The sequence below is a fragment of the Cupressus sempervirens genome, chromosome 2 (assembly GCF_028749045.1).
Source record: "Cupressus sempervirens isolate cs-2001-9-10 chromosome 2, ASM2874904v1, whole genome shotgun sequence".
In the NCBI taxonomy this organism is placed as follows: domain Eukaryota; kingdom Viridiplantae; phylum Streptophyta; class Pinopsida; order Cupressales; family Cupressaceae; genus Cupressus; species Cupressus sempervirens.
Genome location: NC_143119.1, coordinates 307,994,269 through 308,006,967, shown reverse-complemented (window position 1 = coordinate 308,006,967; position 12,699 = coordinate 307,994,269). Strand labels below are relative to the sequence as shown.

At 36.1% G+C, this 12,699-nt stretch overlaps 1 protein-coding gene across 2 annotated transcripts in view; it reads right to left on the bottom strand.

Moving 5' to 3' along the window:
• LOC149572307 (P-loop containing nucleoside triphosphate hydrolases superfamily protein) overlaps window positions 1-12,699 on the bottom strand; it is a 142,730-nt gene that overhangs the window by 30,009 nt on the left and 100,022 nt on the right. The window contains exons 14-21 of one of the 2 annotated variants that reach the window (XM_089813518.1): window positions 7,162-7,453; window positions 5,747-7,065; window positions 5,205-5,619; window positions 4,159-5,099; window positions 3,913-3,978; window positions 3,691-3,816; window positions 3,204-3,448; window positions 1,777-3,119 (exon numbers count right to left, since the gene is read on the bottom strand). In XM_089813518.1, the coding sequence (XP_089669644.1) occupies window positions 1,777-3,119; window positions 3,204-3,448; window positions 3,691-3,816; window positions 3,913-3,978; window positions 4,159-5,099; window positions 5,205-5,619; window positions 5,747-7,065; window positions 7,162-7,453 (4,747 nt within the window). The remainder of the gene's footprint in view (window positions 1-1,776; window positions 3,120-3,203; window positions 3,449-3,690; window positions 3,817-3,912; window positions 3,979-4,158; window positions 5,100-5,204; window positions 5,620-5,746; window positions 7,066-7,161; window positions 7,454-12,699) is intronic. The other variant, XM_089813519.1, reaches the window with a different exon arrangement.

The following is a 12,699-nucleotide window of genomic DNA, read 5'->3' as shown; positions in this document are numbered from 1 at the left end:
CAGCCAGCGCAGATTTGAGAGTCTGCTCATGTTTAATGTCTGCACTATGTTCTCTTATTCTAGTGCTAATGAGAGACCAGTCTCTCCTATGTAAGGAGTGCCACATAAGCAAACGATATTGTAAACCCAAAGGCTAGCAAGATGTCCCCATGGTCTTAGAGAGGAGGGATGCAATTCTTTAACACTAGTAAAAGGTTTTAACGAACATTATAAGCCTTTTTTAATTTTGCGAAGAGTCTTGACAATTTTATGTGAAATGTTTTCAATGTAAGTAATGGAAGTGCTAGGGAGAACAAGATTGAAAGGGTTTGGAATGTGAGACAAGTTGGGATTTGGCTTGGCTCAAGTCCCTAGAAATTTTCTTGTTGGTGTACTCATGCTAAAAGAAGACAAAACAAAGATGGACCAATTTGATTATGCAAAATTGCGACAAGCATTCTATTGTATACCATTCCCAGTCAAGGCAGCTTTGAGAAGACCAAAAGTAGATCAGTTTATGAAATAATCAATAATGTCAAATAGCTAGATTTCTAATCTATTCATCAAGTTGCAGCATTCAATCATGTTGAGTTGAGTAGGCAAATACAAGGAGGCTGAAAGTGATATGAGGTCCACCTTGAAGTATAAAACCTCATGGTAGATGGCTAACAGCATGCCACTTGAGACCGAGGGGTTGTCATGTCCAAAGTCACGATACCCTCTAAATCTGACATACCTCATTGATCAGACAATTGTCTTATTTATAGTACATTACAATTTTCTGATTTTGGGGCCAACAAATGTGCAAAGGAGTTAACAGTACTCTTTACTTTTATTTGGCAATTTTTAAGTCTCGACAGATTATTTAACAAGCAATTACCAGCAATTTTTTATTGTGCCAACATTCCAGTTGACACACTTCAGCAAAATTAAAATCTATCAAGAAAGTCATCATCATTTGTATAACACTTCCAATTTTCTCACATTGGCTATAATCACACATAGTAAATTGTCTTTAAACTACAAGTGTCTTATAGTGAACAGAAATGGCAGGATAAATTATCACGAGTTTTCCTACCATCATCTATTTTCTAGGTTTACTGTGTGACATTAGATTCAAGCAGGCTTTTGTGCTCATTGTTTACAATGTACAGAGATTTTTCTTGGTACTGGAGTGGATGGCAACGTAGTTTGGGTACAAATGACCAACCAGATGGAGGAAAAACGCAGGTACTTACTATGGCAAAACTAGTCTATTGGTGTTTTAATGTTCTCTGCTTTCTGCTTCATTTTTATCTGCCTAGGGCTTTAACAAATTATTATGAAGAAGAGGCTTCTATTAATCCTGCAAAGGATAAACATGTGTTAAGGATTTTATTTAACAAAGCTATCATTTGAAAGGCATATGTCTGGTTCACAATAGTTTTTGTGGAAACACACACAATTACATACATCCTTATTGTGACTCTGGGTTACACCTCACGGCATAAAGAAGTGGCTGGTTAACTCGAATGCATAACTTGGTACTGCAGTTATCAGCTCATACAAGGACAACATAAGTTGCACTATGTTCAGCAAGCTCTGTAATGACAGAATCAAGCATGCTTGATTATTGCTAAAGAGGGAGGCCAAGCAGGCAGCATTATCCAGCCTATTCAAATATCTATGAATAATAAAGATATTTAACCAGTTTTGTATTGCACTACATTGGAATCTCTTTGTTCAGTATCCATTATGACTTTAAACAAAATCATAACATAAAACATGTCAAGGGGTAAGAAAAGGAAATCATATTACCTTGGGCTGAAGTGGTGCATTTTGGCAGTAATACTGTATCTGTAACATTAGGTCTCTTGGAAGGAATAAAACCCCCAGGTAAAATGGCATCAACTGCATCACGCTGCCTTTTACGGCTTTCAATATAATTGGCCTTAGAACTTTGACAGACTTTCTGGTGTAAAGCATCATTGGCTTTATTCTGTCCATGAAGCTCACCACTGGATTCTCCTGGAGTTTGGATCCCAATGCTTTCCTGCAATGATGACTCTCTTTGTGCTGGTAATGCATTTGTTTCAATTAATTCCCTATGATCAGTAACAGACTGATTTGCTTTCATGCTTATTCTAACAGTCTTTTTATCATGTTTATTCTTTGCCAATATATGCCTTTCTTTAACTGTGGCACTTTCTTTTAAAATTCCTTGAGCCTGTGGTTTAGATTTATCAGGTATAGAGGCTTTATTATCTCTTTCCAGAGAACAATGTTTCTCCATGACTAGTTTAGTATTTCTGTCACTTTTCCCTGTCCTTTCTAATGTTGATTTGTTTCTATCAATAACATCACTTCTGTCGGTAAAATTCCTGTTTCGTGTTTTCTGTCCATTGTTTTCATTAGCTTTGTCTTTTGAATCATTACTTATTTTACCATACACCCCAAGAACTGATGGCATATTTACTTCTGTCTGTAATTTATCATTTTCCCTGTTCCCAGACATGTTGCTCTGTGCATGTTTTTCCATGTTCCTTGCTGGACTCAAAAGTGAACTCTCTTCCACCTGATTTGTTTGGCTCTGCCCACTATGCATATTACCCGCAACATGCTTACCCATGCCCTTTCTTAATTGCTTTCCTGAAATATTATGCAAACTGTGCATTTTCTTTATCGATGCCGGTTCAATGCTAGTGTTACTGGCATGACATTTTTTTGATAAAGAACCAGTCTGTGCATTACAAAATATATATTTGTATGGCTTCTGAATTGATATAAGCAAATTCCTTTCCTTTGCATTCTTGAGCAAGGCTTTCCAGTGGGGGCTTCGTTGCAATGTCCTAGCATGTCCAATTATCCACAATGAAAGTTTGGCTCGTGTCAAAGCAACATTCATCCGCCTAACATCAGAGACGAATCCAATACTACCCGTATTTGAAGTTTGCCTTTCCACATCTTCTGATGAAGCCCGTACAGTTGAAAATACAAGAATATCCACTTCACGACCTTGAAAACCATCAACGGTATTAAACTCAATTTCTCCAGCAATGCTAGGTCCAAACTCCTTTGTAACCCGTTGCCTTAACAATGAAGACTGTTGTTTGTAAGGTGTTAGTATTCCAATCCTTCCAGGAAGAAATTCCAATGGATACCTGGCTTAAAACAAACCCAACAGTCAAAAGGGCAATCAAGTAAAAGATTTAGACAGCAATTTACAGAGGGATATAAACTGCTACCTTGATTTTAAAAACCTTAAAATTTCCAAGACAACATCAACTTCCGCTTCATTACAAAGGGATTGAGATCTGATTGATCTTCCACTTTCCTCATAGCCATCCACAACATCATAAAACAAATAGGGACCAAGGTAAAAGTTCTCATGAAATGCTGCTGACCTGCTTCCCTTTGCACCTCCATCCTTTAATTGATTGTCATAAAAATGGGCAGATGGAAAGCAGCATATCTCTGGATGCATACGATACTGAAAACAACAGCAATAAAATATTGCTCAAATATGTAATTGATGTAAGTAGAAACAATATATTGCACATCACAAACTTCAAAGAATCCTGCTCATGTACAGAAACTGTTAAACCTTGTACAGTCATTCTATATATTCTCGCAGCAAATAATACAAGATAGTAATCTCAACTCTGTTAAACTACTCTACAATCATGTGATCAAAAGAATCTTGCACAATAATAAACCTATTTTTATATTTACCTGAGTGCTAAGCATTGTTACAGGGTAACCTGCTCGTTGCAGGCGTTCAAACATGCTACATTCATATGAAAACTTGCTAGCAATCCGAGATAGTACAGTTGCAGGAAGCTGCTTTGGATCACCAACCTTTTCTCGAAATGAAAATTTCTAAAAATTCAGTATTCTGATAGTTTGAGAAAGTTCCAAAAATCTTATTTCAACGAGAAAACCAACAGAATTTACCATCACACATCTACCACTTGTCAGTTTGAGAAGTTGTAGAGGAATAAGAGTTGCCGGTTCTAAAGCCTAAACATCATAAACGTGAAAAGAATACATTATAGCCAGAAGTGGAAGAAAGATGCTTATTGTGAGCATAGCTCCTTATTAGACATTTCACTCTTTTGAAAAAATATTGAAGACAAAACTAGATGCATGCTTCTTATGAAGAATAATTTGACTTGCAAAAAAATACTAGACGAACATAACCTGGGCAGCTTCATCTATCACCACTGCATCAAACAAGGAATCACCAGCTGCTTTGCCATTTCTGTTACGGGAAGCAGATTCAATGCAAGCAGAGTATATATCACCTCCACAGCCACTCAACGTAGTCACAACTACCTCTGCCTCTGTAATAATAGCTCTTCGCAGTTCCTGTTTTATAGCCTTGTTATCCTCAAAAGCTTTCTTCTCTTTTCCTTCAGCAGCAGCAAGTTCTGTAGAAACTCCCCTTTTCTGCTTGTATAAAATATTCAATTTTGCCTTCAATTCCATCTCTGACCTGGATATATCATCAGTATCTTTGTATGTTCCATCATCGTTCATCAGACTTTTATTTGATAATTCATCTTGCAGACGAGAACGTTGGGCTTCATATACCCGTATCTTATCCACTAGCTTCTCAAGCTTGGCTCTAAGAGCTGCAGTAAATTTATGTGCCTCGTCATTTTGAGAATCAGCTTCATTCTGCTTTTTCTCACCTAAGCGCTGTTCAGCTAATGTCTCAATGAAAACAGGAAGTGAGTCTGGGTGTACTGTTTTTACATTCCCCACTCTTACTATGTATGGTTTAAACATTTTACCATCATTGTCATATAGCCCGTGTTTGCATAATCTCGAAACTAATTCATCAACAGCTGCATTAGACTGAGCACAAATAAGAACTCTGGCTGTTCTTGTCCCTTCCAATCCAAAAGATTTATAAGGAAATTTGTTAGCATCATTTGTTAGTTGTCTGGCGAGAGCAGCATCTTGCCATGACCTTGCTATTGCAACAGACTCACTCACTGACTGTTTCCCTTGAAACTGGTATGAAGAAGCAGCATTTTTTGAAGAGAAATTACCCCTTGGTGTGCCTTTGTTTGAAATTTTATTGATGGCAAGCAACACACTCACAATAGCAAGAATAGTTCTTGTTTTCCCAGTCCCTACAGCAAAACATTATTGTCCAAAAAACTTCACAAAATAATTCTAAAGAGATTCCCTGCCAAAATAAAGAATTAATATGGTAAAATGAAATACAAAGAATCAACCTGGGGGTCCCTGAATCAGGGATAATCCAGAGTTTCCCTGTGATACATTTTGATCGAGAACAAGACTAATTGCTTTAAGCTGACTCTCATTAAAGGCTTCCACTAGACGCTTCCTCAATGATTCAGGAAGCATTTTCAGGTCAGTTGCTCGGGCCTGATTATGAAAGTGAGCAATTTTTATAGCAGCTGTCTGTGGATTTAGAATGATGGAAAGTAAAGAAAGATCTTTGGCAGCTGAGAGTGCCTGGAATTCTCGCAGCTGAGGCGTAATGCTCATAAGACGAGTTACACACCACTTACTACGCTCAATAAGAAGTCTTCTAGCTTTTGCAAGCCTAATAATACCAGAATGAAGATATAATCTCAATACCAGGATAGTTGACTTGCTTTTAGTATCCCTCTCCCTTCTTTCTACCTTCAACCCAATATACCTTCAGTGTCAATCAAAATATTATGTGGAAATAGTAATAAAAAGCTAAATCTGTCTACAATAGAACTTTCTGAAACATTATAATCAGAGCCACAAAACAATCCAACACTACCTTTCCAATCATATGAACATTCTGATGCACAGTCTGGAAAGGCTGCCGTGAAAGCAAGACCAAGTCATTTTCATAACAGCCCCTGGATGCAGCATCTTCACCAATCTCTGCCATGAAACGTACAAGTTGGAAGTCATCAACTTTCTCTAAAGACAATAGCCGAAGTTTACCACAACACAATTCCTCTGGTGACGATACATCTTCAAATGAACGTCTCAGCTGTGCTTTAAACTCTTCCAGAACCAAAGGTCGGAAGACATTCATATAATGATCAGCTGAGAGGAAAGAAGTAGGCACTTCTGTCAACTGCGCTACAGGTAAATTCTCAGGTTCACAGTCAGAAAAACTAATTCCAACTACAACAAAGTAGTCTAATTCTAGGATTGGCTTGTACCATTCATCAAGTCTGGGAGGTTTATAATTTTTCATTCTGGTATCTAACCTTTCAGAGCTACTTTTGTCTTGCTCCAGTGGCGCCCCAAGATAGATTAATTGACGCTTTGTACTAACTGCAGGTTTTATTGATAATGGTTGCATATTTTTTACAGCATCAAGAGCGAGTTCAAGAGGATCATTCTCATCATCAGCTACCAACTTCTTCAAAAGCAAATCTTCACTAGATCGGATACCAGTTGACATTTTACGTGGGCTAGAATTTCTTGTAAGATTTTCAGACTTGTCATTTTTTTCCTGAACAACACGAGATATTAAGTCTGTCCTACCAATTGAAGCAACACCTAAGCTCTTGCTTTTCTCTTGGATTTCCCCGCTAGAAACATTTTTCTCAGTGGTAATAGTAGGAAAATGACATGAAACGGGCTCTTCCACTGCAGGTTGTTGTATGCAGACTGCAGCATTCACATTCATGTTTTCATGTTGTACGACAGGTGTAGTTCTGCTATCAAAGGACTCATACCAAACTACAGGATCATTTATAGCAGACTTATTAGTAAAATTAATGTTACCATCTGGAAGACAACCAAAACTAGAGTTTTTATCTGAAGATACGTTCTGTTTGTTTTCCTTTGAATTTTGCTTATCTGACTGAGAATCAAAAGGCCCTGCATAACCATGTACTACTTTTTCCATTTCAGGAGACTGTGCTGGTAGCAACTCACTTCCTGCAGATGACTTTGAAGGAAGCAAGACCTCTCTGTCTCTTTCCACATCATCATCAGATAGTACAATGACTTCTTGTTCATTCGGTACACTCTTAGGAGGCTCCTCTATTTTCCTATGAGATGTAGAAGCATTTTCTACAGAAATTGACTTCAAAAGGACTGATAGCTGCTCCCGTAGGTGATTTACCGAGAGATTATCTGTAATACAAGAAGAAGTAAAACTGATAAGACTCATAAGCAAGGTAATTAAATTTACCGAGGTATTTTTTTTTTTCAGCATAACTGAAATCTCACCAGAGGCAAGCATTGTTTCTATGGTATTAACAACCTTGAGTGTAGAACCCTTTGTGAAGTCTTTAACAGTCTTCAATATGCCGAACACTGCTTGCTTCCAATGCCTCTTTATCACCATAAGCTGACTCTTGCCCCAGTCAATCAAATCATGAAACCAAGTATCATCCTCTATTCTAGACATGGATGAAATAGAATCCCCCGTCATCTCAAGGAAAAGTGACTTTTTGAACTGGGAACAACTCATGTATCCAACAACTAAGGGAAGAATCTCTAGCACACGGACAAATGTCATCTGATATGAAAGTAATCAAAACATAAGGTCATTTCAAGGCATAAAACGGTGACAAACAAAACTCCACATAATCTAGATTACACACTGCAATGCAATGGGTGCTTTGAGCTCCAACATTACAAAACATAATTAAATAAAATTGAATCCAGAAATTCATATTTAAGCCAGGAAAAGATATTGGATGAATCCACCCATGTTTTCTACATACAGGACTACTGACATTTGACACACGAACAGAAAATTAATAAATTTTGGACTCAAAATTGTAACCTTAAATTCCTAAGGGACATAACACCATATTGTCCAAGGCAAGACTCCAATCAAATTTCCTCTCAAAGTCGCAAACATGATTGCTTATATATCTCTTTTATGGTGCATTCAAGCTCACTCTGTTTCTCTCCTTGTCTCACATATCATGTTTTACATTCTTTTCTGCATACAGTATTCTAAATATCCTGCACATTTTCTGTCAATTAGATCCAAGTTCCAGTCAAACAGAAAATTTGTGGTGGATAAGATACATTGACCGAGTAATTTTTTCCATTAACACAAGCAAAACAACAATGTTGAGAGTAAGCACAAATCAGAAGCATTTAATCCACATTCAGACAACCATTTTTACCAAGACAAGATGTCAAATTGTACTCCCTTCTGGTGTCATCAACATAATTATTTACTGACAAACACCTTATATGTCATAACCACATAATAACATATGACTAATGTAATATCTTCAATAGATATATATTAGTCTAAGATATAAATATATGCATTCAATTCATTTGTAAGTATTTTGAACAAATAATAATCAGCAAGGTGACACAGTTCGTTATTATAATTTACATTAACACAATATATAAATATTATACCCAATTATTATCAATTAATAGTAAATTAAAAATAAATAATAGTCAAACCTTAGTAATATATAATAAAAGGAAATAATTAAAATAGATGGCCAAGCCAAAGGGCACAACCTTTGGACGTTTCATTTTAATATCATATAACTATGATAAAGCATATTGGGAGGAGAATATATGGTCTCGGCAAATAATTCTTGGAGGGAGATTCAGCAGTACAAAGAACACAACCAGACATGGAAGGAGCATGAAGATAATTAAGGACACATTCACAAAGACAACGTGCCAATAGGAAGGCAACATCCAACATTCACTAAACCATAATTTATTAAGAACAAATTAGTGGTGACAGGCAGAAAAACTATTGAATCATTCGGAGGTAGAAGCACAGCTGGACACTCAATACAAGAATGTGGGACAAGGGTCAGTGGACATTGCACACGAGGAAAGGGAATGAAAAACATAATGTGCCCACAAACATAGTGTGCAATTTAATAAAGGATGAGCATAAGGGAATATGTGATCGGGATAAGCAGTGACTGTCGGGTCCTGCATAATAGGTAAGGTGTTTAATATATATTTAAACTTCCTTTATTTTACTAAGAAGCTATTATGTATATTGCCAAGGAATGTTTATTTAAATGAATATGCAAATATTTGATGGTAATTAATAAAAAATTAAGGTAATGATGTTTATAATCATTTGATTTTGACATCCTAACTATTAATAGAAGTAATAGGATCAAACTCTTATAGAGTTACTATAGAGATTATAGTCAAACCTATACAAATGGCTAATTGCTAATATAGGGATTGACCACTTCTATTGTCGAGATAGAAATAATAGAACCTCATAGTGTCAGTGGGGAAAGTTGGTATAATCCTCATATAAACGGTTTTTGTGCCAATGCATGGGATTAGTACAACACCGTATAAATGGCTAGAGGAGAATGTTACCACATAGTGCCAATATGAGAGGTTAGCCTAACCTTCATATAAATGGCTAAGAGTGCCAGTGTGAGAGGCCAAGATAACCCTTGTGTAAATGGCTAGATGAGAGTGATAACCCATAGTGCCAGTGCAAAAGGTTAGAAATACTCTCATAAAAATGGCTTATAGGACCAGTTCAAGATGTCAACACAACAATGTCAACACACCCATATATGAACCTTAAGGGCTACACTCTAGGGAAGGCAGTTAAATAACTAGGGTTAGGAAACTCGAACTGGAGAATCTTTAAGGTTTGGATTAAATTAGAGGATAAAATAGTATAATATATTTGTATTATTGTTAAGATTCTAACAATTAGTTTGCAGGAACTAAGTGTCCCAAGATAACCCGAATAGTGGAGACATTATAGTGGTACCAAAGTATAATCTTGCCATCTTATGGAAATGGTCAGTCTACACATTGACACATCTAAAAGAACAATGGCAAAAGAACAAGCCCAAGAATTAAAAAGCTTTATGGAACAAACTAATGAAAGAATTGAAAACTCCAATAAATTACTACTTAAAGTTATACAAAAATTAAGCAACATTAACAATCAAAGTGAAAGACCTAACCTACAAAGGGATTGTCATTCTAATCATGAGCAAAATGAACCCTCATCACAAAGTTTAGTTCGATGAGATACCTTTCCCTCGTTCCTTCCAAGAGGAGAACCTATTGTAGAAGAAGAAACAACCACAAAAAATGTGGAAGAAATTGCACAAACGTATGCAAACTTGGATCCAAACATTCGACAACTAATTTCCTTTGAAGAATACTACAAAACCAAAATCATGGAAAATAAAAAATAAAAATCATGTAGATATAGACCTTCAGGAGAAAGTAAATAAAGTAAAAGTACCATGCTTTGACGGGTCAAGAGAGGAAACTGCTCAATCATGGGTACAAAAGTTAGAGACATATCTATCATACAATCCTATGACAAAAGAAGGTGTTATTAAGTTTACGATACTTCATTTAAGGGGGTTAGTACACAAATGCTGGCACTATGGCCAAAATTACTTAGGACTCCAAAACATTACCAACTATAGTGAATTCACTCATAAATTGATGAGTAGATTTGATCAAAAAGACCATAAATGGTACTTCCAAAAGTTAATTCACCTCAAACAAGCAGGGTTAGTAGAAGAATTTGCCAATCAATTTAAAGATCTAGCCGTAATGGACCAAAATCTATCCCTCGGGCAACCCACTCATCTATTTATAGGAGGACTTACAGATTCCATTAAAATCCATGTAAACCCCCTTGAACCCCAAAACTTGGAGGAAGTCATCACGAAAACCAAGAAAATTGAGTCTAATACAAACAAGGAGAAGCCAAAGAACTCCACACGCATAACATCGTATCAAAATAAAGCGATAAAAGTGAGTCATCAAGGTAAGTTGTGCTACTACTGCAAAGAACCATGGGACAAAGATCATAGATGTCAAAAAATGGAGGAGTTATTTCAAAAAGAACTTGTGTTAGATGTGAGAAACCTTGGAAGCATGGTCATCGATGTAAAAGAGGACAAATGAATAAGATAACATATGACGAAGAAAACCCCGATAAAAAGGCAAGATTCGATGAACAAGAACATGCGATGCCAACAGTCATTACTCAAGAGAATGGGAATAATCTCTTTCGAATCAAGGGAACAAGGAAAAAAGAGAATCATTTAATCTAACAATGGAAAAAAACTTGCATTGCTTGAGGACAAGCAAATTCGAGCAGGGCAGACTATCATAACCCCATAATAACATGACTAATGTAAATATCTTCAATATATACATTAGTCTAAGATATAACTATGTGCATTCAATTCATTTGTAAGTATTTTGAATAAATAATAATAAGCAAAGTGACATGTTTATCATTATAGTTTACATTAACACTATAATTTCATAGAGTTAACCAATGTGATAATCAACCATTAAATCTTTCTTTTTTTTCGGTGAAACTTTATATTTATATTAATAATAACTAGTTCAAAAATGGCTCCCAGAGAAAAGAACCAAAAAAGAAAAACTCTGGTCATTGCCTGATACAAAAAGGATGCAGAAGAAGAAAGACTGCATCTAGACAAAGTATCTATCAACACTAATGATTCTTATCATTGTGAATCCCAAATCAAGAACACTATGATTACAAAAGAGCCCAAAACTCATATGAAGACAATTATTAATCCAATCATTATTTGGTGTCGAAGAAAACACCAAGAGCCAAGCCAAAAACTAATATAAAAAGTTTTCATCATTGATCTTCATCCAAAATTCCAATTGAGACCGTGATATTAGTAAAAAGCCATCTAATGCAGATACAAGTACAAGTTGTTAATGTTTGTGGCCTTTATGGCAAAGATCATCAATAACTAATTAAATATGCAAAAGTAAGCCAAAAGTGGCTATATATTTAATAGCAATATAATAACAATAATATGAAATATATTATTTTATTATATGATAATTCAATTAAGTGGGAAAGCTTAATTGGTCCCATTTGAAGGGTCATGTCTTTTGGAAGACGCGCCTCTTCATCCCATATATTTATTATATGTGTTGGGTGGTGAATAATGAACACACCAAAACATAATCTGCAAGTAATTATTCACCATTGTTGCACTATACCTCTTCTCTGTCCTAAAATCTGAAAACTTAACATGGTATCAAAGCAGTTTCCTTCGTGGGAAGCTTAACCTCTTGAAGGTAGATCCATTCAGATTCATTGGCAGAATCGAACATAAGAAGATGTTCACAAAAGTACAAAGGAGTATCAAGCTCTATGCCATTGCCATAGGGTAGCACATGTTTGTGTTGAGGTTTAGCGCACAGTGGTTCTCATTATAACAATTTCTAACTAAAGTAGAACCATGGGAACTTTTGTCTGCAATAAGCAATTGTATTGAAGGAACAGTGAAAGAGCTTCCTAGTAAGAAACGAGAAGAACTAGATGAGGCCGAATAGAACCCGCATGGACTGGTGAACCAAAGCCACAATGGTTCAGAGGAGCCACGTTGAATGCCAGAAGTTAGGGGTAATCCGTAGAGGATAGATGTTTTGTTCTAAGATGGGATCAACGCAATTTTTGTGGGCTAACCTTGTCAAATCTTCAATCCCTTGTGGTTGGGTGTTGAGAGCAACATTTGTTTGGTCAACAGTGGTTCTACATATTGCAGAGTATATCTTCGATAATATGTCCTCAATTTAGTGTCGTGAGTGACCAAGAATAATAAAAAAGACTTCAAACATTAAAAGTCGTCTCATCAAACATTGAAGAAGAGACTTAAGAGACCATTGGGATGAACAACAACTAGTGTAAATAAAGAAAGAGCAGAGATTTTTTTTTCCATTTAGGGTAGCGAACATGAGGAAGAAAAGAATAGCTATTAATGTTAG